Source organism: Crassostrea angulata, chromosome 6, assembly GCF_025612915.1.
Source record: "Crassostrea angulata isolate pt1a10 chromosome 6, ASM2561291v2, whole genome shotgun sequence".
NCBI classification, from domain to species: Eukaryota; Metazoa; Mollusca; class Bivalvia; order Ostreida; family Ostreidae; genus Magallana; species Magallana angulata.
Window position 1 is genome coordinate 50,363,565 of NC_069116.1, and position 22,313 is coordinate 50,385,877.

Sequence of the window (22,313 nt, forward strand, 5' to 3'; positions counted from 1 at the left end):
AGACGTGCTCGATCGGCGACAAATAGGGGGAAACAGCTGGCCAAGGCAAGACATCGACATTCTGTTGAACAAACAAGTCCCTGACTACACGTGCAATGTGTGGTGGCCTTGCGTTAATTGTCTTGCTGCAGAGTGATGTGATTTTGATGTCTCTGTATGAAGGGTATCACATGACGCTGAATAATTTCATCTCGATAGCGTACGCCAGTGAGATTTCCCTTGACAATTTGTAGAGGGGTCTTTCCACGTGCTGATATTTCACCCCACACCGTAACACTACATGTACCTCCACCAAATTGTCGACGTTGCACAACACAAGCGTCCTGGTAACGCTCCCCAATGCGACGATACACCCTACAACGGCTGTCACTGCTAATCCAAATGAAATCTGGATTCATCAGTGAACAGAATTTTGGCCCAGTCCTGTATTCTGAATCGCAGATGTCGTGTGCACCACGCTAATCTGGCGATACGATGACGTTGAAGCAGTACTGGACGCACCGCTGGACGTCTTGGTCTGATGTTTTGCTTGCGCAGACGATTACGCACAGTTCTTGGACTAATTGGTCGAAGCCCTGGAATGCTACGGGCAGTCAAACTTGCTGTCTGGAAACGATTTCTCAGATGCACAAGTCTAATGTGGTTGTCCTGCTGACGTGACGTCACACGAGGTTGCCCAGAGCGCGATCGATCCTGAGTGTTGCCAGATTGTTGAAAACGTCTCCATAATGACTGGGTGGTGTTCCGATGAACTCCAAAGTGTCTTGCTACAGTATTTTATGCCATTCCAGCTTGCAGCATCCCAACAGCACGATTACGTTGGTTTTTGTTGAGTCGTGGAATGACATAGGGGTAAATTTTGTTGACACTAAAGTGATTTCCTTAACAAAAAAAGTTTAAACAAATCCTTTACAGTTCTTATTCCAAACAATATTGGCCCGTAAAACTCGTGCGTACAAATTCTTCATTAAACAAAACAGGTGCTCACTAACCATGAAAAAGTCCTTGCACCCGGACGATACCATCCGATATTGTCTAAAACATTACCATTATCGATTGTTTAAATTTTATAAATACAAACAATAGATATAAAAAAGTTATACTAAATTTTATAATGCACAGTTTCTTTTTTCCGCTAGTATATTCTTTTTTTCGATGTTTATTTCCCAAATTTATACCAAATCAGAGATTACAGACACTTATTATTATAATCCGTGTTTAACAAAAAAAAAAACCCTGTTATTCTTAGTAACAGATACTTTCCGTTCAAACACTGGTTTATAATGCTAAATCATGGAAATAGGCGCTATACCTCTTTTCTGCTTTGAAAGTAATTCATTTTAACAGTTTTTGACTTCTTACACTTCCAAGAATATGTCTTTTTTTTCATGCATTAAAAAGATAACATGTGAATGTTATTTTACATGTACATGTATGCAGCACGGATCGGATATCAGAAACCGTTCACACAGGAAGATGAATAAACTTACGAACCACTTAACAATATTTTTTCATCATGGCGGCCTCCATGAGTAACAACATCATGTAAACAGAGTTTTGAATTTTGGGGAGTAATTTTAGATATCATTATGTATATTCCAGCTGATAAGAAAAAATCGAAGTCTTTCGAAGGATATACACTAATAGTGGTAAGATATTCTCTTTTAGATATTAAGATATCCAACAAACATTGGTAAATGATAAGTTTAGAATTCCCTCAGTACTCGTCAAGTTCGTGGTGAGTTGCAAAGTAAGACATCACTAAACTGCTGTCAACGCCACTTTTTAACTTAAATATACATATAATCAGAGACATAAATGTTATTTATGTCTCTGATACATGTATAATTGCGGTTTTGATAACAAGTTGATGATAGTGTTATGATTCGTCAGATTCGATATACCTTCTGTTATGAATTGGGTTAAAATTACTTCTTCTTATTTCTTTTTTTTATAGTTAAACCTCATTATCTCGAATTCTGTTATAGTCTGTCTCAAGTTATTGCTTCCATCACTTTTTGATGATTTTTAATAAAAATACACATACCTGTGAAAGAAATACAATTGAAATCGATGAAAGGGAATATATCCAAGATATCTTCATTGAACAATTATCCCTTTTCACTCATAAATTTCACAGGAATGAAAACAATTTTCTTACGGAGATTTGTAATGGGAAATGTTTATATCTTTTCTCAATTCGGAATACACTCGGAATACATCGCGCAATTTTTTAACATTATCATCCGGGCTTATTAATGGCTGATGCAATGCAAAATCTCCGTAGACTTTTTTTTGGGATGTGTATTGAAACCTGAAGCGGTAGAGGGGGCGTTTCAAAACGGATAATCTGGATATTTTTCATATTAGTGGATGAACGTAGTTTGAGCACAAAGGTATTTACTATTATTGAAATATCAAGCAAAAAGTGGTGGAAGCAAAAACTCAGGACAGAGTATAGAAAAGATATAAGATGCTTAAACATAAATCAAAATACAGAAAGGAAGGCACTATAAGTCATATTTAATCTTCTGCAATTTATTCATAGTTAATCCCAGTGAGATTCGTCGAGACTGAAAATTTTTGACGGACGTCCCTGCGGAAAAGACGTAAGTCAAAAATTTGCAGTCTCAACAAATACCGTATTCATAGTGTTTGAGATATCAATGGTGCAGATAACCAAAATTTAGCTATTAGATTTCAGGTTGAATTTTTTTTAGTATTCTTATGACCTATTCTTGAATTATATAAAAGTCATGAAAATAGGATTACGGTAAAACTTTGTAGCCTGCAGTTTCTGTTGGAAATGTGGGCCAGCTCGCTTCAGACTTGTTGATTTCCACCATGTGGTTGGAGCGATGTGGATTTATTTACCATGATAGCATCCTGCCTCTGGTAGGAAACGATCCCTATGCTCACCCTGAGGCAGATGTCTGCAAACTTGTGACAGCGTGTGAAGGTGTGTATTCAAGCATAAAGAACATCAAAGTATTAATGCAATAAATGAGGGGTCTCCTTATAAAGAATAAAAGCTTTATTGTGCTAAGGGACACTTTCATGTTGCAACATACTTCCAAACAAAATAAACAATAGAGTTAAGTATAATTCAAAATATTTTTTCTTTCCCAAATTTGTTACTAAACGATGTAGCGCAATTGGTAAGAAAGTTAACTACAAACCTACATGTTAAATGTTAGGAGTTCAGATCCCGCTGGCCTGGGGCTTTTATAATTTTTACCTTTCAAAAAGTTTTTTTAACGTATTTTTTTGGTGAAAGATTGTAAAATTAGAAAATTCTGAAACGTTGCAAGTATTTTGATTGCAACATACTTTGATTCACCTTTAAAAATTGAAATATCTTTTAAGTGTTGAAAATGAGGATTTTATAATGTGCTTTTGTACCGTACATGTCAATTTTTTTTTTATTTTGATAGTCTATGAGAGCAAACTACATCAGCTTGTCATTATTCAACAGAGAGCTCCCTTTGTGAAGGTAAGTCACCATTTTTTAGATGCCTAATATAGGATTCATTTCATCTAATTTATTACAAATTTTGTGTGATTCTATCGTACAAGAGATGTTATATTTTTTAAGGGTAAAATGTCTAGTTTCCGGCGCTGGCTGACTGGCTGGGTAAAGGAGAATAAATTTGAAAAACTGGTTATACTGAGCAGTATGCATGCACATGAAAGGCTCGATATTCAATTACAAGGGTAAGCTATACCTGTATTACTTTACCAAAATTTATCACAAAAGTTACAGATCCTTAATATATAAAAGGATACAAAAACAAGTCATTTTTACATAGTACTAGTATCTTTAATTTCATGATAGTCCTACAAAGCATAAGATCTGAAATGATTTGCATATTTTATACAAACAGTAATTTCTCTTTAGGCCCCAGTTTAGATACATTTCTACCCCAGACTTGGAGGCCGAGAACAAAGAAAGATTCACACATGACGTTTTAAAGTGGATTCCACTGGAAGGAAGACCGTCATTGGAGGACCCAGAGGGATCGCTGTATCTTCCAGGAGGAGGCATAGCCAAGAGCTTATTTGAAGACTGGTAAGTGAATACGCTATTATTTAAAACTTGGAATAACCCAATTAAGGAATTTTCTTGTATCTTTACAGACAAATATCATCAGCTCTGGCTGCACTATGCAAATAAGTGAAAATTTACATTTCTGATAGAATTTAGATGGTATTTCTCATATAACAATTTTCATTAGGGTTGCTATTAACTTTAAAATAATAAATACATGTACAAGTTTGATTTTATGAGACTTGAAAAATCATCAATTTTTTATATGCCAATAACATTTCTGTTGCAGTTCTAAGGAGAATATACCTGCCATTGTTGTACTTGTGTTTTGTGCTGAAGGAGACAATGCCCAAGATGCAGTGAAGCTGGCCTACAATCTGAATTTGTGGATGGATTTGATCGATTTTAAGGTATTACACTCGAAGATCTACAAGCTTAAGCTTACCTATCTTTGGTGCTCTTTATCGAGCGACTTTCTAGTGTGTTTCTTGTTAGAATCAACAACAGTTGTTAAATACTGTGGAATCATTAGAATTTGTGGTGGCTCAATTTGTGTGATATTCCTTGGTAGCCTTGCTCCACAAATTTACATCTTTGTCAAAAACAAATTTTGAAAGAGTAAGTTATCTTACAGAAACTGAAAACCGACACATCCGTGAAACTACATCCCAACAAATGAGCAAATAACACATAATCTACAAAAATTGGCCCCTATGAGTTCAAATGATTCCACAGTACTTGGTTATTGCACTTGGTTAGCATCTGCTATTTGCCAAAGTTTACTGGTAAATTAGAGGCAGAGGCAAACTTCTTGCATAAACAATCTGTACAAACACAAGAACTTCAACTAACTGGTTTTGTTTTCTTGTAGCCTAAGTATGACTTAGATGGAAAAACCATCATCAAGCCAGCCTCCACCTGGAGAGTTCCATCGTCATGGCGACTGTTGTTTGGGACAGCTGTGGATCAGACTTTGTTTCATTGAATCTTCAAATTACAATAAGTGTAAACTGACCTCTTCCCTGTAAACTGACCACTCCCCAATCCTGCCACCACCTTGTGTTTCAATGATTACATTCATATTTCCTTGGGTTTTTCAAGCATCATTTAGAAAAAATATATGTGCCCATGAACCAAGCGATTCAATTGTCAGTTTTTGGTATTTGTACATAAGTCGCAATATTAAAACTGCAATTCCGCAGCAAATTGAAATCGGACCCGACTGACACCCCCACCCCAATTGTTTTTAATACCTTTACATACAAAACATTATGAAGTGAGATTTATAGCACAATTTCAAGTAATCATGTATGCTCAATTACAGTACTGTCTTACAACTTTGTATTGAAATGTTTGTGAATTAAAGTTATTCATGTATTTGTACTTGTCATTCATTTTCATCCTTTGAAGGCGTTTAAGGGCATTGGGAAGGCACCATTGGAGAATTTAACAAATGTACAAAGAATGTTTTATGTTATAAAATGTAAAACCACTTGTCTATTCACCAGTCTTCTTGACTTTTTAAAATGCTGGTTTTGAAATCTTGTACCTAACAAGCAGTGGAGCCATGGGTTGGTAATACATGTACATGGCAACTTGTATAAACATGTATTTTATTTATATGTTGAGCAATTGGAAATACAGTTTAAAAATTACTTATGAGTCAAAGAAAACATACCATATCAATGACATTGCATCATTTATTTAACACATTTACATTTACTGTTCATCAATTGTCATATTAGATGCTGTGACAAATACAGTGAAAATGACAATTTTATCATTTAAATGGCAAATTGTCTATGTCACTATTATTTTAAGAGCTATCAAAATCTTGACCACAAAAAATTATGGTGTGTAATTAGCAACCATGTCGACATGGACTGAAACCTAATACTGATATCAAGATTCCAGAAAAACCACTGTTACAGTTATTATTAACTTTGTTTTCATTATTTGACAATTATTCTTCATGATTGTTACAAATAAATTCATTTGTTTTTCAAGCACATATATCAAGTTTGTGTGAGCACATTTCGAAGGATATCCATCCATGGCCGCCTTCTCATCTCAGCGATTGCTTCCCTCTGTTTACTTTGCTTTCTCTTCCTCCTTGGTGGACTCGCTTTCCTTTGCTTTCTCCTCCTCCTTGCTGGTTTTGGTTTCCTCTGCCTTTTTTTTCTCCTCCGTTTTTATTTCCTCCTCGGTTTTGTTCCAGTCTCTGAGGCCCTCGGGTAATGCAGTGTCTTCCTCCATGGAGCCTGTTATAAGAAATACAATCAATACTGATACATGTACATGTACTGGGCACATGTCTATTTCAGATGCAATGGGAACAACATGCCTTGTGTGTATTCTTTTAATAAACTACATGTAGGAAAAATCAGGGACTGCACAAAATTATCTTGATGTCAGACTTAAAAAATCTCATAGAAGACAATTTAGCTGCTCCTTTTATCTAGCATAATCAAAAATTTATTTAATTTTACATTATTTTTATGATCAGTTCATTAATTTGTTGAAAGAACGATGTGAATATAAACAATAAAATGTATTCTTTGATGATTGGGTTGCCAAGGTAATGATCACTGCAGAAAATATTTATATAACCCGACTAAAACGAGTATGTACATAATATAATATCACTTCCTTTATATTCCATATGAATCATCCAAGAAAGCATTTTGATGTTTAAATGACTGCACAACAACATACCAGTCCCTTCTACAAATTCCTCATATGTCGTCTTCTCTGCAAACGGTCTCTTTCCAAGAAGCTCTTCTAGATCTGCTTTCTCTATTTTCTCTCTCTCCAAAAGTCTATTTGCTACCTAAGTACAGTAAATAAAAGGTGTAAAGTTCAAATTGTACAGAGTTTACAATGTATAAGATTGATCTTCAAGTACAAGTACCAAATACAATGAAAATGTTAGATACCTTTTCCACCTCTGCCCTCTTTGACTTGAGGAGCTCATGGGTCCTCTTGGAGCACATGTTGACCATGATCCTCACCTCCTCATCAATGAGGCGGGCAGTCTCCTCACTGTAGGGCTTGGTGAACCCCTGATCCTGCTTGGATGGGTCGTGGTAAGACACTTGTCCTACTTTTTCATTCATTCCATAGGTAACTATCTGAAAATTTTAAAGCAAAATTGCCTCAAAATTATTATTTAAAACTCTAAATACCAAGATCATACACAAAGGAGCTACCAGTATTAGAGAACCAGTTTGATGTGTGGTCCAACATCAATACACTGTATTACCTGTGCGTAGGCCATAGATGTCACTTTCTGGAGGTCATCCATTGCTCCTGAAGTATATTCACCAAAGAATAGCTTCTCTGACTCTCTTCCTCCTAATGCTAAGCACATCTGATCTTGGATCTACAATACATTACTCTTTATGTAAAACATTTTACTGTAGATTCCTTATTTCATGCATGTTCTGTTTCGTATTAAATTGTGAAAATACGCAGATGTTAGTGCCATGCTTTTGTTGAAATTCAATATGGTAAACAACTGTCAGAAAAATGAAAGTAAAATTCATTAAGAGGCCCATGAACCTAATTGCTCGCCTGAGCAGCAATAGCAATAATAAAATCGTTATGGAGTCCTGTACAAAATTTGTGGTGAATATATTAGAATATACCCTGCATAAAAAAAATTTCAATTTTTTTTCCAGATCATCTTACGTTAAACATTGAGCCCTTTTCATTAACGTTATGATTTCATAGTCATAGCACATATTGAGCATAGCATTAATTCCTCCAATTTAATAAGATATTTGCGAGTCAATGCTTACTTGTGATACCCTCACTCTGATTTGAATAAACATGTTCAAATATGCAAAGTCGCTATTTATCAGGAAATTGTTCAAGTAAAATTTCAACCATCTGCCATGAATAGTTGCTGAGAAATCTTTGACAAAAATTTGGTTGAAAGTTTCGGCTAAAAAATAAGACAGACTTCATTAAACATGAAGTTGACATATGATTGGTACAAAAATGAATCCCACCATATGGCATACCTAAACAAAGGTGTTAAAATTTCAAGCATTTACTACTACATGTAATACATGTATGTAGTTGTTAAGAAAAATTCTACAAAAATTTGTTAAGGATAGACAGACACACAAGGGTAAAAAAATATACCCCCATCTCCTTCAGAGAGAGGTATAATACTATTAGGATTTTCATGATAAATTCTACAAGAACAAGCAATTTTCATAAACACAACACTCTAAAATGATACTGCGAATGTGTTGGGACTCACCTCTTGCTGTGTATACAATTGCCTGTCCACTGGAACATACATGGCATAACCTAATGCTTTCCCTCTTGGTATAATTGAAACCTATTAAGGAAAGATAAAACTCTCTCATTAAATAAACAAAATCACCAATTCTCAACAAAAAACACCACAGCCTTGTATGACTACTGAGTTATTGAGTATTTACAGCTACTATAATGTATTGCAGCTTCCATAATACCAGTACATTGTTTATTTCAATCTGTTGGAAATTTACTGTACCTGCACTAGTTCATTACTACACACATTTATTAATCAAAACATCTGTATTGATGATACTTTATTAACACAGGTAATTGTTACCTTTAGTAATGGAGCACAGTGTTCTAAGAACCAGCCTGAGACTGCATGGCCTGCCTCATGGAAGGCAATCTTCTTTTTCTCATGGGGCAAGAAAATTTTTGTCTTTTTTTCCAAACCTTACCAAAATAACATGTATTTCATTATGTATTGTATGTAATAAAATTTACTGTGGAAGTACAGTAAAGTATACAAATCTCTCTTTTAATTGTATATGGAGTTATGAAATAAACATTTACAAAATATAATTTGTATACAGAGTACCTTTCAGTTTCAATAGCAAGAGGCCAATGAATGAATTTAAATCAAAGTGTCTTGGTTATCTACCTGCAATCACACGATCAATGGCATTATCGAAATGTTTTAGTGACACAGATGCAGCGCTCTCTCTTGCAGCAATCAAAGCCGCTTCATTACAGATGTTTGCAATGTCAGCACCTGTAGAAGATAATCTAGACTGTTAATAGATTTCACATATGTAAATATTCACTATCAGTTACTTCATTATGTGTGCATATTCTTGAAATCATTGAGGCTGCTTCGTTTCAAATGTTAGCAATGCCACCAACAATTGAAAATTTGTTAACCTAGGTTGATTATGATTTTAAAAAATACATTTTTACCAGATACATGAACATAATCATGTTTTTCAGAAAAAGTGTTTATAGCACAGAAGAATAATATGTGCATATGTGTATCATTACAAAATAAGTGTGCCCACCTGAAAATCCAGAAGTCAAGGAAGCCATTTTTTTAGCTAGAGCCTCCTTGTCCATTTCTGTTTTAATTCTTTCTAAATGAACTTTAAATATAGAAGCCCTGAAAAAAAATCATAATAAATCATGTCATATTCATACATGTACATGAAACACAGTCATGTTGATTTTTAAATTAAACAAGAATAGAATTCCTGGGTCCCCCGCCGGTCAAGCAGTATCCTAGTATCGACCAATGCTGATTTTCGAACTTGACCAAAGTATTAGTGGTTTAAACATTTGGTATGAATTAAATGAAAATCCGTCAAAATTTGTAGGCATGAGAGCGCTTACAAGGTCAATTTTTTGATAAAACGGAGTCATTATTGTGGTCAAAGTCCTATACCTCCAACAAAAAGTATCGACCAATGCTGATTTTCGAACTTGACCAAGGTAATAGTAGTATAAACATTTGGTATAAATTTAATGAAAATCCGTCAAAATTTGTAGGCATGAGAGCGCAAAATCCGTCAAAATTTGTAGGCATGAGGGCGCTTACAAAAAAGTGTGACGGACAGACGCATGGACACACGGACCCACGGACGGACGCCCAGCATTTCTATGTCCCCGCTCAGCGTTGCGGCGGGGGACAAAAAGGTACAGAGCAAGTACTATCTTATTCAGAGTAAAAAAAACTGCAAAGCTTTTGTATTGCAAAGCTCTTTGACATGAAATATGCAGAACTCCACTGACCTTCCTTTGATATCTGGCGTGGGTACATAAATCTGACGATCAAATCGACCCGGTCTCAGCAAGGCTTCATCCAGCACATCCATTCTATTGGTAGCGGCTAAAATGACCACTCCTTCCTGGGTATTGAAACCTAAAATACAGCCACATAAATCAGTGATGTCAAGTCATAAAACACAGAATATATCGTATTACATGCATAAATAATTAAGGAAAAAAGAATTCTATTGCTTTGAAATATCAATAAATTACCGTCCATCTCGACTAGAAGCTGATTTAAAGTGTTTTCTTGTTCATTGTGACCTCCAAACGACCTTCCTGACCTCTTTCTCCCCACAGCATCAATTTCGTCCACAAATAATATGCATGGAGCATTTGCTCTAGCTTGTGCAAACATTTCACGGATCTAAAAGAATTTTTTTCATATTCATTATACCGGTAATATATATTTGAAATTTTGCAATTTACAATATTTAAACTCAACTACACATATTAAGAAATAATTCAAGGAAGGAGTCTTTTTATTATCAAACATACTTCTTATAATAAGAAAAGCATGAAATTTTGACACAGTCAAACGGATCATATTACTTAATGATTCTATCAGTTTAATTAAATTTGACCTTTTTGTTTTCGGATAAATGTCAGGTCAAGGTCACTACCTTTTTCCTCAACGTAAAGAGTGATACAAATAAGTGTAGCTTTTTATAGTTCTGTAGACATTTGTTTAAGATTTGAAGATTCAAATCTTCAATGAAATCATAGACCATGAGAGTGTCTATCAGCTTATGCTACTAAATTGGAATAAATATTCATACTAAACTTGATATTGCTTAGCCCGCATTTCCTCTAATTTTCTTAAATTTTGAAGAAATTTTGATTAATTTTGTATGCTTCCAATAATAAAATATTTCTAATTTTTATGTATTATGAAGACTTTATATAAAGATATAAATTGACAGAAAAGCTAATATATTGACCGTTTCATAAGAGAGAAAAACTGATTTTAGTGATTTTTTCACAAAAATCAATGTATAGAATGGGCGCTTTAAAAAGCTTATAAAAATGTTATTTGATAGGCAAATCATATTTTAAAAACATATTCTGAAACCCAAGTATCATATTATTAGTTCACATTAGTAAAAAAAAATCCAACATTATTGTTATTGTTTTTAAAATGCTAAAACAGACTTATGTATATATAATCTGCAGCAATTCTGAATTGCGCAACATGTGAAATTTTCCTACGCCAATATTACGCCAAAAATATAGTCCTTGTTCCATTCAAAACATTGATTACATTTTTCTATGCCAAGTTGTATGATAGTAAAAAAAAAGAAAAATATACTATTTTAATTTCCTTTCATCTTGATTTAATGAACAATTAATCAAATTTACGTTTGACAAGTCGAAAACCAGAAAAGACTCCTTCCTTAAACCAAAATTTGCTGATCTAAGTATTCATACTCTGACTTTCCATAATTTTTAATGAATATTATATACCCTTTTAGGACCAACTCCAACAAACATTTCTAAGAATTCAGATCCAGATGCACTAAGGAAGGGGACGTTTGCTTCCCCTGCAGTAGCTTTAGCCAGTAAAGTTTTTCCTGTACCAGGGGGCCCCGTCAGAAGAGCCCCTTTAGGGATTTTGGCCCCTAATTCCTTGTACCTCTGAGGGTGTTTCAGAAAGTTAACAAATTCCATAATTTCTATTTTGGCCTCCTCACAACCTGCAACATCTCTGGAAATAAAAGTCAACAATGTGGTTAAGATTACCTGATAATTATTAATTAATCTATATTGAAGTACATGTATATATCAACCATGATTCTTGAATAAAAGTCTCTGCTAAAAATGCGACATTTGGATCTTTATATATTACGTATCTGATACCTACTTGAATTTGACACCTGTGTCCTTGGTGACCTTTTTAGCCTGATATTTTCCCATTCCAAATAGGTCCCCAATACCCCCTCCTCCTGACCCCTTCCCGACTTGTCCACGTTTTAGAAAACTCCGCTACAAAGAACATGTACATGTATTTAGGCAATATTTCCTACAGCATGATATTGATGTTCAAACATGATTTTCCACAGAAATATTACTTGTTACATGTAATAATGCAGTTTTGAGTTTAATCTTCCACTTACCAAAAGCAGAAGTAACATAGCTCCAGTTAATAATAATGAAAAATTAAATCCATCAGTGGCAGATTGAAGTCTACAAATTAAAACACAATATAAAAATAACAAATATATAGCATGAGACTGAATTCTAAGCATGCATGCACTTTACATTTGACAAGTATAACATTAATTTCCTTGCTTTTTTTTCTGAGATCAACAAAACAGATTAGAATTAAGTCTACCCCATTATCAAAGAACTATCAGTAGGTACTGGTTTTTTTAAGAACCTCTTTATCATGTTTATAATAAATATTTGTAACAATGTCTAATTTTAAGCTTACTTATATTTAATTTCCACATTATCTTCATCTCCAGTTTCTTGAAGAATATCCTCTACCATGTCTTCAAATTTAGAAATACTTCCAATTTGAAGAATATGTCCGGACTGTCAATATATAAAAAGCAATAGTTTTTCAATGAAATTAAAACTCTTCATCTAAATTCAGTTTGAACATTAAATGACATCATACATCACAATTCTGGAAAAGAGGTACATTTTTATTTGCAGTCTTTAAAAATAATTCCATTAAATAAAATAAATCAACGACACACAAATAACCAGGTGTTAGCTACATATTTTCTATTTGTTACCAGTATGTACAATTAGTCTACCGAAAGCTTTCGCTTATACAATTAAAATAGCCATAAATTTTAGAAATTGAAAAGACAAAGAGAATGTTTTTTTTATAAATGAGGTACAGAAACATTACTAACCACCACGCCACGATACTCAGGCTTCAGTCGAATGTATACCACCTTAGTTTTGGGATCTATTGTTAGACCATCAACCTGAAAGAAAACAGAATGTATTTGAATTACCTGGTATGGTGCGTTTCATTCCAACACAGATGCATCAATTTTAATAGCATTTAGCATACCAAAATATATCATAACTCTAAAATCTCATAATAAATTTACATTCACTGTAAAACACAATATTAGATAATAAACACATTCATTTAACTGAATAATTTTTCTCACCTTCTTATCTCGTAAAAGGTTTTCAAACTGTTTATACGTCAACAAAACATATCTGTTAGCATCTGCGACGACTTTCAGCAACCACAGAGCAAACAGGACCGCCACGAGTCCTAGGACGAATTCGTTACCTGGACCATTCCCCCAATTTCCACCACTTTGCCCCTCCTTCTTTCCTTTTTGCTCGTTCACCTGACTTGAAACATTCCTGGAAAAAAAATATCCCATAGTTTAGGTCTATATCCTAACTTAAATCAAAAAGCAAGAAAACAAGATTCAATTGATTTTGTTCTTTAAAGATTTTCTACTTGTACAATGTAATTTTTAATTGTTTTATAAAAATAATAGCTGCTCTAAAAATGTAAAAACTTTGACATTTTATGATAATACAATATTCCAGAGCTAACAAATGTTTATTAAGGTTCGTTTTTTAGATTAATCTTTTAAAATACAGATATCACAATGCTTATAGATAAAGCAGGTTGTAAGACAAGATTAGAGACAAATTCCTACTCAAAAAATTCCTTCAAAGATTTTCCTAGGTCCATATCAAAGTCGTCTTTCTTATCTTTGGATTCTTTTGCTAAAATATCAAAATTTATTATTGTAGACTGCTAAACAATTACAGAACAACAGAGTTTTATAAATCCTTAATGAGTTAATTCCATTACTTGTACCTGATGAATTAAACAATTGAAATGAGATGCAGTAAATATTATGTCTTTTTCCTCTGTTATAATCATTTTCTGTTCAATAATAAGCAAATAGATCATAATCTACATGTATAAAAGCCAACCTTTAATCAACATGCAAATAAGCAGCATTAAAAGGCAATTTTATATTACAGTCCCTAATGTTGATAATGATGTAATTAAACTCCCTACCTGTACCACTGTCTTTTTTTGAAGGATCGCTAGTGTCCTGCTTGGGAGCATCAGTCTTTTGAGATGTGCCCTCATTTCCTTGACTTTTAGTTTTATCCTCTGAGGTTTTCCCTTCTTTTTCAAATCGCCCAAAACCCTCTGGAAGTTTAAGTTTGAAGATGTATTCTTCTAAGATTTTATTTAATTTTCCCGATGATGTGAGGGTTCTGGCAAGATGTAGACTGCTGCTGATCTATAACAGTCAGAAATAATAATATGTTACCTTTTTCAACAAATAATTTAACCTATGTGGCTTCCACTGTTTACTACAACTTTTTGCAGCATGTAAAATTTTTCATGACAAAATGGCATATCAAACAAATTGAATGCATAGTTATAAGAACAAGTATAGATAAAGGCTTATAATAAATCTGCCAATATTTGGTCAAATGGTTCTATATTCAGATTGTATTTGACAAATATTACAATAACAATTGGTTTCTAAATGTTGACACCCTTGTTTATTTACCATTTCTCTCCATGCGCACAAGAAGTAGTATTGAACATGTAATCATAAACGATGTCTCATTTCTATTTGTACAGAGATTAATAAAGCTAAAAACATTATTCTGTAAGCATTGAAAAACAGAGTTTACATGCAATATTAAAAGGGAGACATGAAATAGAACATGATGATGAAATATTTTTCACAATGGAAGACTTTATAACTATCCAATATCCATATTGATAATATTAATCAACTTCAAAATAAGTAAGGTATGAATATACAAATGTATTCATTCATTGAAAATGAAATAAATAAGTCTGAAAAGTCAACACTATTTGCTTATGCAATCTTTTAACTCTGTTTTGTAATCACATCAACACTGATTAGGTAATTAAGGTTTTGAAACTTTCATGATATAACTTCACCCACAGGTCACAGTAACTTACTTTATTTTGTACTCATTCATGTTTGTAGAAATAACCATCCTTTGAGTTTATTAATGTTGTTTAAGGACACGCCAGAGGAAATTCGAACAAATCACAACTTTTTGATGTGACATAAACCGGCGCAAGTTTTCTTGCATTTAATTAAACAATATCCTTTCTAGTCAACACAAATGATTCTTACAATAACTCTGAATGATTTAATATACTTCTGTATTAAATTAGAACACCAAATACCTCTTTCTGATGCAAACGAAAACCATGCTGTTTTGCAAGGCATCGAAACAAAACTCTTTCACTTTTCTTTGCAGCCTTCAGAAACCTTGCAGACATTTTCAGGTCTTCATCTAAATCTCCACTGATTTGTTTCTGTTGTGAAATGTGCGTTCAAACAACGTTTAGGTAAATAACATCTTTACATAACCAAACTTTTGTCGTCGAAAACTCCAGATCCGGTACAAAGAAACCCCGAGCCCGATGAAAAAACAGAAATTTATATTCGCACACAATAAGAAAGCATGATATATGCAAAAGAAATGGATTTGTTTCGCTTTTCGTGTCATCTTGGGGGGATAAGCACGTGTTTTTGTTTACTGGAGTTATAACAGAGTTATACAGAATGTAAACAGGCATACAACCACATGCATTTATTTTTATTAAGACCGCCGTATCTAGAGAGAAATTTTTATTAAGCCTTAAGCTTAAACCAGGGACGTACATGTATATACTAATGTTACGTTATATATATCTCTGCTTAATCATTGAATCCAAGAACCTTTGGGAAGAAACTGCAGAAACTAGGACCGAAACGAATTGTAATTAACTTTTCACTGGAATATGTAAATAATGACGGAAATATTATTTACTATGAAAATAAAATTTTACAGAATTGAGAGTCTGCTTTAAAAAAAATTGTGTACAAATCCAGATGGAAATTTCGACAACCTGTTCTATAATCTAGCTATATATTCTTCATAAGACAATTTTGAAAATCAATTCAATGGATCCAGGTTTTACACCAAATGATATGTTAATAAAAATAAATAACTCTGTTTTTTGAATTTTTACCTGTATATACATGCTAGATTTATTAATGTTTTGAAACAGAAAAAATGAACTACTAGTATATGGAGGAAAGTCTTATTTCGTCCAATTCCAAAAGGTGCTACAATCGACTCAAGAATACCTTTAAACTACGGACGAATCAGCTTATTATCTGTCGTTGCAAAATGATATTGCACTGTTTTAAATAATAGAGTTCAACGTTAACAATTTCTTGAAGAAAAACGGCTAATATTCTTTGATACATAGAATGGCTACCAGCGCGATATATAGATATCGCGAGGACCATCTTTTTACCAACGCAAACCTTATATTCAAAACCGCAAATCCATATACATGTATATATTCATTGATCTTTTTAAAAACACTTGATCTCGTAAATGAAGACCTTAGAACTACATATATTACATATATTTCAACTTCATGGAATCAATGGTCCCAATATAGAATCTAAGATAATGCCATTTCTAGTTTATTAACAGAAACATTTTCGTATCATGTGTAAATGATATTCGTACAAATTGGTTTCTTTGTTCAAATGGTGATTATATATGCCGACGACATTGCCATGCATTCTTTGTGGAAACGAATATGAAATGCAAAATTATCCTGATATTTTTTAATTTACAGATTGGTGTATGCAATGGAGATTGATTGTGAACTGTGCTAATTTAAATTTTAAAAAAATTATGCATTTTAGAAGACGAAACATTTCCCAAAATAAATTCAAATTCAGAATTAGGAAATGAGGAGATATATACAGTACGTATATATAAATTATTTGGGTGAATCCGGAGGGAGAGCATTATGGGCAATGATTTACAAAATTTATAAGAATAAAGAGGTTGGACTTAATACCCTTGAAAACTATTTCATTCTTATGTAGTGCCTATTTTACAGTATTGTTCCGGAGTCTGGGAATTCAAAACATATATATATATATATATATATATATATATATATATATATATATCTGCTTTCAACCTTAGGGTGACTATATATTTTTTTGAACCTTAAGGGGACATTTCGTATAATTTGATATGTTACTCTCAACACTATATGAGTTACATGAACATTAATTGTATGGTTACCAAAGGCCAATTTTTTATAGAAAATCATAAAACTCGTAAAGAAAAAAAATATACAATTTTCGTGTCCCCTTAAAATTTAGAAACCATGTCGCACAGTTTACGGGGACATTTGTATATTTATTTACAATGGGCACTTTAAGTAGACCAGATGTATATTGATATATTCCAACTTAAGGTGCCCAAAATTTTAATTTATCTCATTTAAAGTGTTACATTGTGTTCTTTTTGTATTTATAATGAGATAATTTTAAATAGTTTAGTGAAACATTCCTTACATGGCTGAAGGCCCGCCATTAGGATAAATTTATAATATCATCAAGTTATTCTTACCATAAAGAAACTTCTTTTCTTATCAGTTCTTTAGTTCTTTAACTTCTAAGTTTGCGATGATTCCTACTTTTTATTATATATATTTTTTAATCTCTAATATTACAGAGGTTAAAATTCAGTTAAAGGCATGTCAAAAGGTGAAAAGGTGTAGGTATTTTCTGACTTTGAGAAGCGAGTGACAAATAAAAAATAACTACACAAATGTATGAGATATTTAAGTGCCTACATAAGTGTCTCAAACAATACCAAAGTTCCAAATTAATTCATTTCATTATCTGCATCTCAAAGTACAACTATTGGGAACTTAAAAAAATACCAGAAAAACGAAATTGGGCTTTCTAAAATTCTTTTATTACATATTCAAACAATTTTATAGGAACAATTTAATTTGTTCTAACTTCATTTCTTTAAAAACAACATAGAAAGTAAAACATTAATTGTACTGTTTTCAAAAATTCTTGAGCAAAAGTCAAAGAGAATTACAACAATGTGGAACATTTTAGTCAATGTCTTTCATGTTTCCCTTGAATGACCAGTCTACATTCAATCAAAGCTCAAAGCTGAATTTTTAATTCAGCAAAATATAATGCAGTCTGTCAGTTACAAAGTGATTCTTAACCAAACTTTTTTTTCAACACTTTGCACTTTTAGTTGAGCAAGACCGTGTTAAAACTAAATAATATGATGTTCAGAAGACAATCAAGTTTTAAATTAAACATCCATTTAAAGTTAAGAAATAACTACTGATCATAAAAGTAATTCATTATTGCATAATCTACTATATATAAATGTACAATCTAATATTTTTTCTCATTTTACAAATTAAGACTTAAATTCTTATAAGCAAGTTCAGAACAAAAATGTTATTCATCTTCAGTGCATCATTAATTTTTAATACTTTCATTTTTTTCTCAATATTTCATAGGATTAAATTCAGAAAATTGATGAGTTGTTTCATCAAACTAGTAATCTAATACATAAGTTTGCATCATTACTTAAATAAATGTCCATTTAATCAGAGTTATTTCATTCAATTCTTCAGTAGACAATTTCACAATAATTCAATGTTTTTGTTTAAATTTATTCTATGCACCTTTTCCAACACACGACATTATCATAACTTACTTTAAAATCTAGAAAATTAAACAAAGCATCTTTAAGATCAAGATCTAGTACATGCAATGTGCCTACAGGATTATGAAATTCAAGATATAAATATTTTCATTGATGCTTCATAAAAACAGCTTTGTTTGATTCGGTGTGGTGGGGCTAAACTTTTGGTGAACACTATGAAAAATCATGTTTCAAACATTTTCAATAAAATATAATGTAGATAAGGCTCGCGCCATGTTTTTGTTTACATAAGTTCAATATACCGGTAAAGGTTCTTTTTCAGGCTGAGTTTTCTAATTACTAATTCGTATGTAACTTAAAGAAACAGTTCCTAGCGTTTGTAACATTCATTTTTGGTCTAAACCTGAAATTTTTTCCTCAACATTTAAAATGTAAACAAAATCATGACCTCAGCTTTGGTTACATAATCAAAATTGTGAGCTCTATATCTCGCTTATAACTCCACGACTGAGGGTTTACACTCAAATTTTTGGTTGGTTATTAGAAATACCTAATTAAGTCATTGTAAACATTAAAAAGAGAAAAATAAATTTTGAACCAAATCGTGACCATGCCCCTTTAATATAAAAGGCATCAAGTTATTTGCAGTATGTAACATTTTGCAACACAGATCTTTTCTATAGGGATGTACAGGTTACATCTGCAATTATTTTTGGTAACAACAAATATCAATTTTTTTTAAAAGAAACATAATTCTAAAGGTCAATTCATTACAAACAAACAAGATATCTGTGAGCCAATACTCAAAAGTGATACCCCCGCTCTGATCTGAATATACAAAATAAGCAGTCGATATTTAACAGGGAGTTGACATCATTTTTAAAAAAATGGATCCCACCATATGGCATGCCTACACAAAGAAGTTAAAATTTTAAGCCTCTGCTATTAATAGGTGCCGAGAAATTTTTGACAACAATTTGTTTGAAAATTTAAGCTAAAAAAACAGTCGTCATTTAACAAAAAGTTCACATCTGATTGGTACAAATTTGGATCCAACAATACAGCATACCAAAACAAAGAGTGTTTTAAAATTTAAAGCATTTGCAATCAATAGTTCCTGAAAAAATGAGACAGAAATTTGTACAGAACAAACAAAAAGACAGGCAGACAGACACACAAGGGTAACGCAGTATACCCCCTCTCCTTTGGAGTGGAGTATTAAAATACAATAAACCAGAACAATAAAAATGCAGACAATATAGCAATTCACAGAATACTGCATGTACATATAGGCCACGTTCCATGTTTGTTTTAAAAGGAGCATGGTCATGATTTAGGTCAAAATTTATTTTTCTATTTTGAATGTTCATCATGCTCAAGTAATGCATTTCTAATAGTCAACCAAACTTTGAGTTTCAGTTGTCCAGTTTTAAGCAAGACACAGGGCTAACAATTCTTTGGTATGTTAACAAGACTTGTGCCATGTGTTTGTTTACATTTTGAAATTCCAGGTTAAGACATGAAATGAATTTGACAAATACAAGGAGCTGTTTATTGATGTACAAAACAAATTAGCAGATAAAAAAAAATTCAGCTTGAAAAAGAACTTTAACCAGTATATTAAACCAATGTAAATTAAAAAAATAAGACACAAGCCTTTTTACAAAACAAAGAATTGAAGCTCTGCATCTGGCTCATAACACTACAACTAACACTCAAATTTTGGTTGGTCATTAGAAATGCATTATGCTAATGCATTATAAACAATAAACAAGAGGCCCATGGGCCACATCGCTCACCTGAAGAGCAATAGGTATGATAAAATCAGCTTAATGGAGTCATAATACAAACAATCTGGAAAATGTACAATAATACATGTAAATTTATACCATTGTGGCCCCACCCACCCCCAGGGATCAAGAATTTCACAACTCTGAGTCTACACTACCTGAGGATGCTTCCACACAAGTTTCAGCTTTCCTGGCTGATTAGTTTCTGAGAAGAAGATTTTTAAAGATTTACTCTATTAATTCCTATGTAAAACTTCGACCCCCCATTGTGGCCCCACCCTAACCCCGGGGCTCATGATTTTCACAACTTCGAATCTACACTTCTTGAGGATAATTCCACACAAGTTTCAGCTTTCCTGGCTGATTAGTTTCTGAGAAGAAGATTTTTAAAGATTTACTCTATATATTCCTATGTAAAACTTCGAGCCCCCATTGTGGCCCCACCCAACCCCCAGGGGCCATGAATTTCACAACTTTGAATCTACACTACCTGAGGATGCTTCCACACAAGTTTCAGCTTTCCTGGCTGATTAGTTTCTGAGAAGAAGATTTTTAAAGATTTACTCTATATATAACTATGTAAACATTCGAGCCCCCATTGTGGCCCCACCCACCCCCAGGGATCATGAATTTCACAACTTTGAGTCTACACTACCTGAGGATGCTTCCACACAAGTTTCAGCTTTTCTGGCTGATTAGTTTCTGAGAAGAAGATTTTTAAAGATTTACTCTATAAATTCCTATGTAAAATGTTGACCCCCCATTGTGGCCCCACCCTAACCCCGGGGCTCATGATTTTCACAACTTTGAATCTACACTTCTTGAGGATAATTCCACACAAGTTTCAGCTTTCCTGGCTGATTAGTTTCTGAAAAGAAGATTTTTAAAGATTTACTCTATATATTCCTATGTAAAACTTCGAGCCCCCATTGTGGCCCCACCCAACCCCCGGGGGCCATGAATTTCACAATTTTGAATCTACACTACCTGAGGATGCTTCCACATAAGTTTCAGCTTTCCTGGCTTTATGGTTCTTGAGAAGAAGATTTTTGAAAATTTCTCAAAATTTTTAATTAATTTCTAATTATCTCCCCTTGAAAAAGGGCGTGGCCCTTAATTTTCACAACTTTGAATCCCCTTTGCCTAAGGATGATTTGTGCCAAGTTTGGTTGAAATTGGCCCAGTAGTTCTTGAGAAGATGTTGAAAATGTGAAAAGTTTACGGACAGACGGACGGACGGACGGACGGACAGACGGATGGACAGACGACAGACAAAATGTGATCAGAATAGCTCACTTGAGCTTACAGCTCAGGTGAGCTAAAAATGCAAAAATAAAAATCTGACCAAAATCGTGACCACTCCCCCATGAGGTGTACTAATTGCTAATATCTGACTATAGTCTGACCCAAGATATTTATGCTGCATATTTGAACGATTTTAAATAAAAATACACATACCTGTGACTGAAGTGCAATTAAAATCGATGAAAGGGAAAATTCCCAAGATAACTTCATTCATACATTATCATTTTTCCCTCGTAAAAATTCACAGGAACGAAAACAGATTTCCTACGGAGATTTATAATGGGGAATGTTGACATCTTTTCTCTATTCGGAAGTACTCGGGACACCTTGCGCAATTTTTCAACGTTATCATCCGGGCGTCTTCATCTCCTTGGCAATGGAAAAACCTCGTAGACTTTTTATTTTTAGCCGTGTACTGATACCCGACAAGCTATAGGGGGCGTTTCAAAGGGGAAATCTTGGGATTTTTCCATACTATTGAATGAACATCGTTTGAACCAAGAAGTACTTATAAATATTGAGTAATTTAAGAAAATATGCGGCAAAAATATCTTGGGACAGACTATAGAAATTCACAAGAT

At 33.2% G+C, this 22,313-nt stretch overlaps 2 protein-coding genes across 2 annotated transcripts; one reads left to right on the top strand and one right to left on the bottom strand.

Moving 5' to 3' along the window:
* The first annotated feature begins 1,493 nt into the window (after window positions 1-1,493).
* LOC128189025 (proteasome assembly chaperone 2-like) lies at window positions 1,494-5,425 on the top strand. The gene is made up of 7 exons (XM_052860409.1): window positions 1,494-1,649; window positions 2,788-2,959; window positions 3,435-3,493; window positions 3,596-3,714; window positions 3,899-4,069; window positions 4,338-4,458; window positions 4,920-5,425. The coding sequence occupies exons 1-7, from the start codon at window positions 1,590-1,592 to the stop codon at window positions 5,031-5,033; spliced, it is 816 nt and encodes a 271-aa protein (XP_052716369.1). The 5' UTR covers window positions 1,494-1,589; the 3' UTR covers window positions 5,034-5,425.
* A 309-nt stretch (window positions 5,426-5,734) lies between these two features.
* LOC128189024 (AFG3-like protein 2) lies at window positions 5,735-15,545 on the bottom strand. The gene is made up of 19 exons (XM_052860408.1): window positions 15,318-15,545; window positions 14,151-14,382; window positions 13,780-13,849; window positions 13,270-13,474; window positions 13,003-13,077; window positions 12,570-12,673; window positions 12,253-12,322; window positions 12,000-12,121; window positions 11,603-11,843; window positions 10,352-10,505; window positions 10,103-10,232; window positions 9,376-9,473; window positions 8,982-9,092; window positions 8,658-8,773; window positions 8,319-8,399; window positions 7,311-7,430; window positions 6,985-7,179; window positions 6,764-6,878; window positions 5,735-6,309 (listed from the first exon to the last, which is right to left on the bottom strand). Exons 1-19 carry the CDS (start codon window positions 15,411-15,413, stop codon window positions 6,140-6,142), a joined length of 2,505 nt encoding a protein of 834 aa, XP_052716368.1. The 5' UTR covers window positions 15,414-15,545; the 3' UTR covers window positions 5,735-6,139.
* Window positions 15,546-22,313: the final 6,768 nt, after the last annotated feature.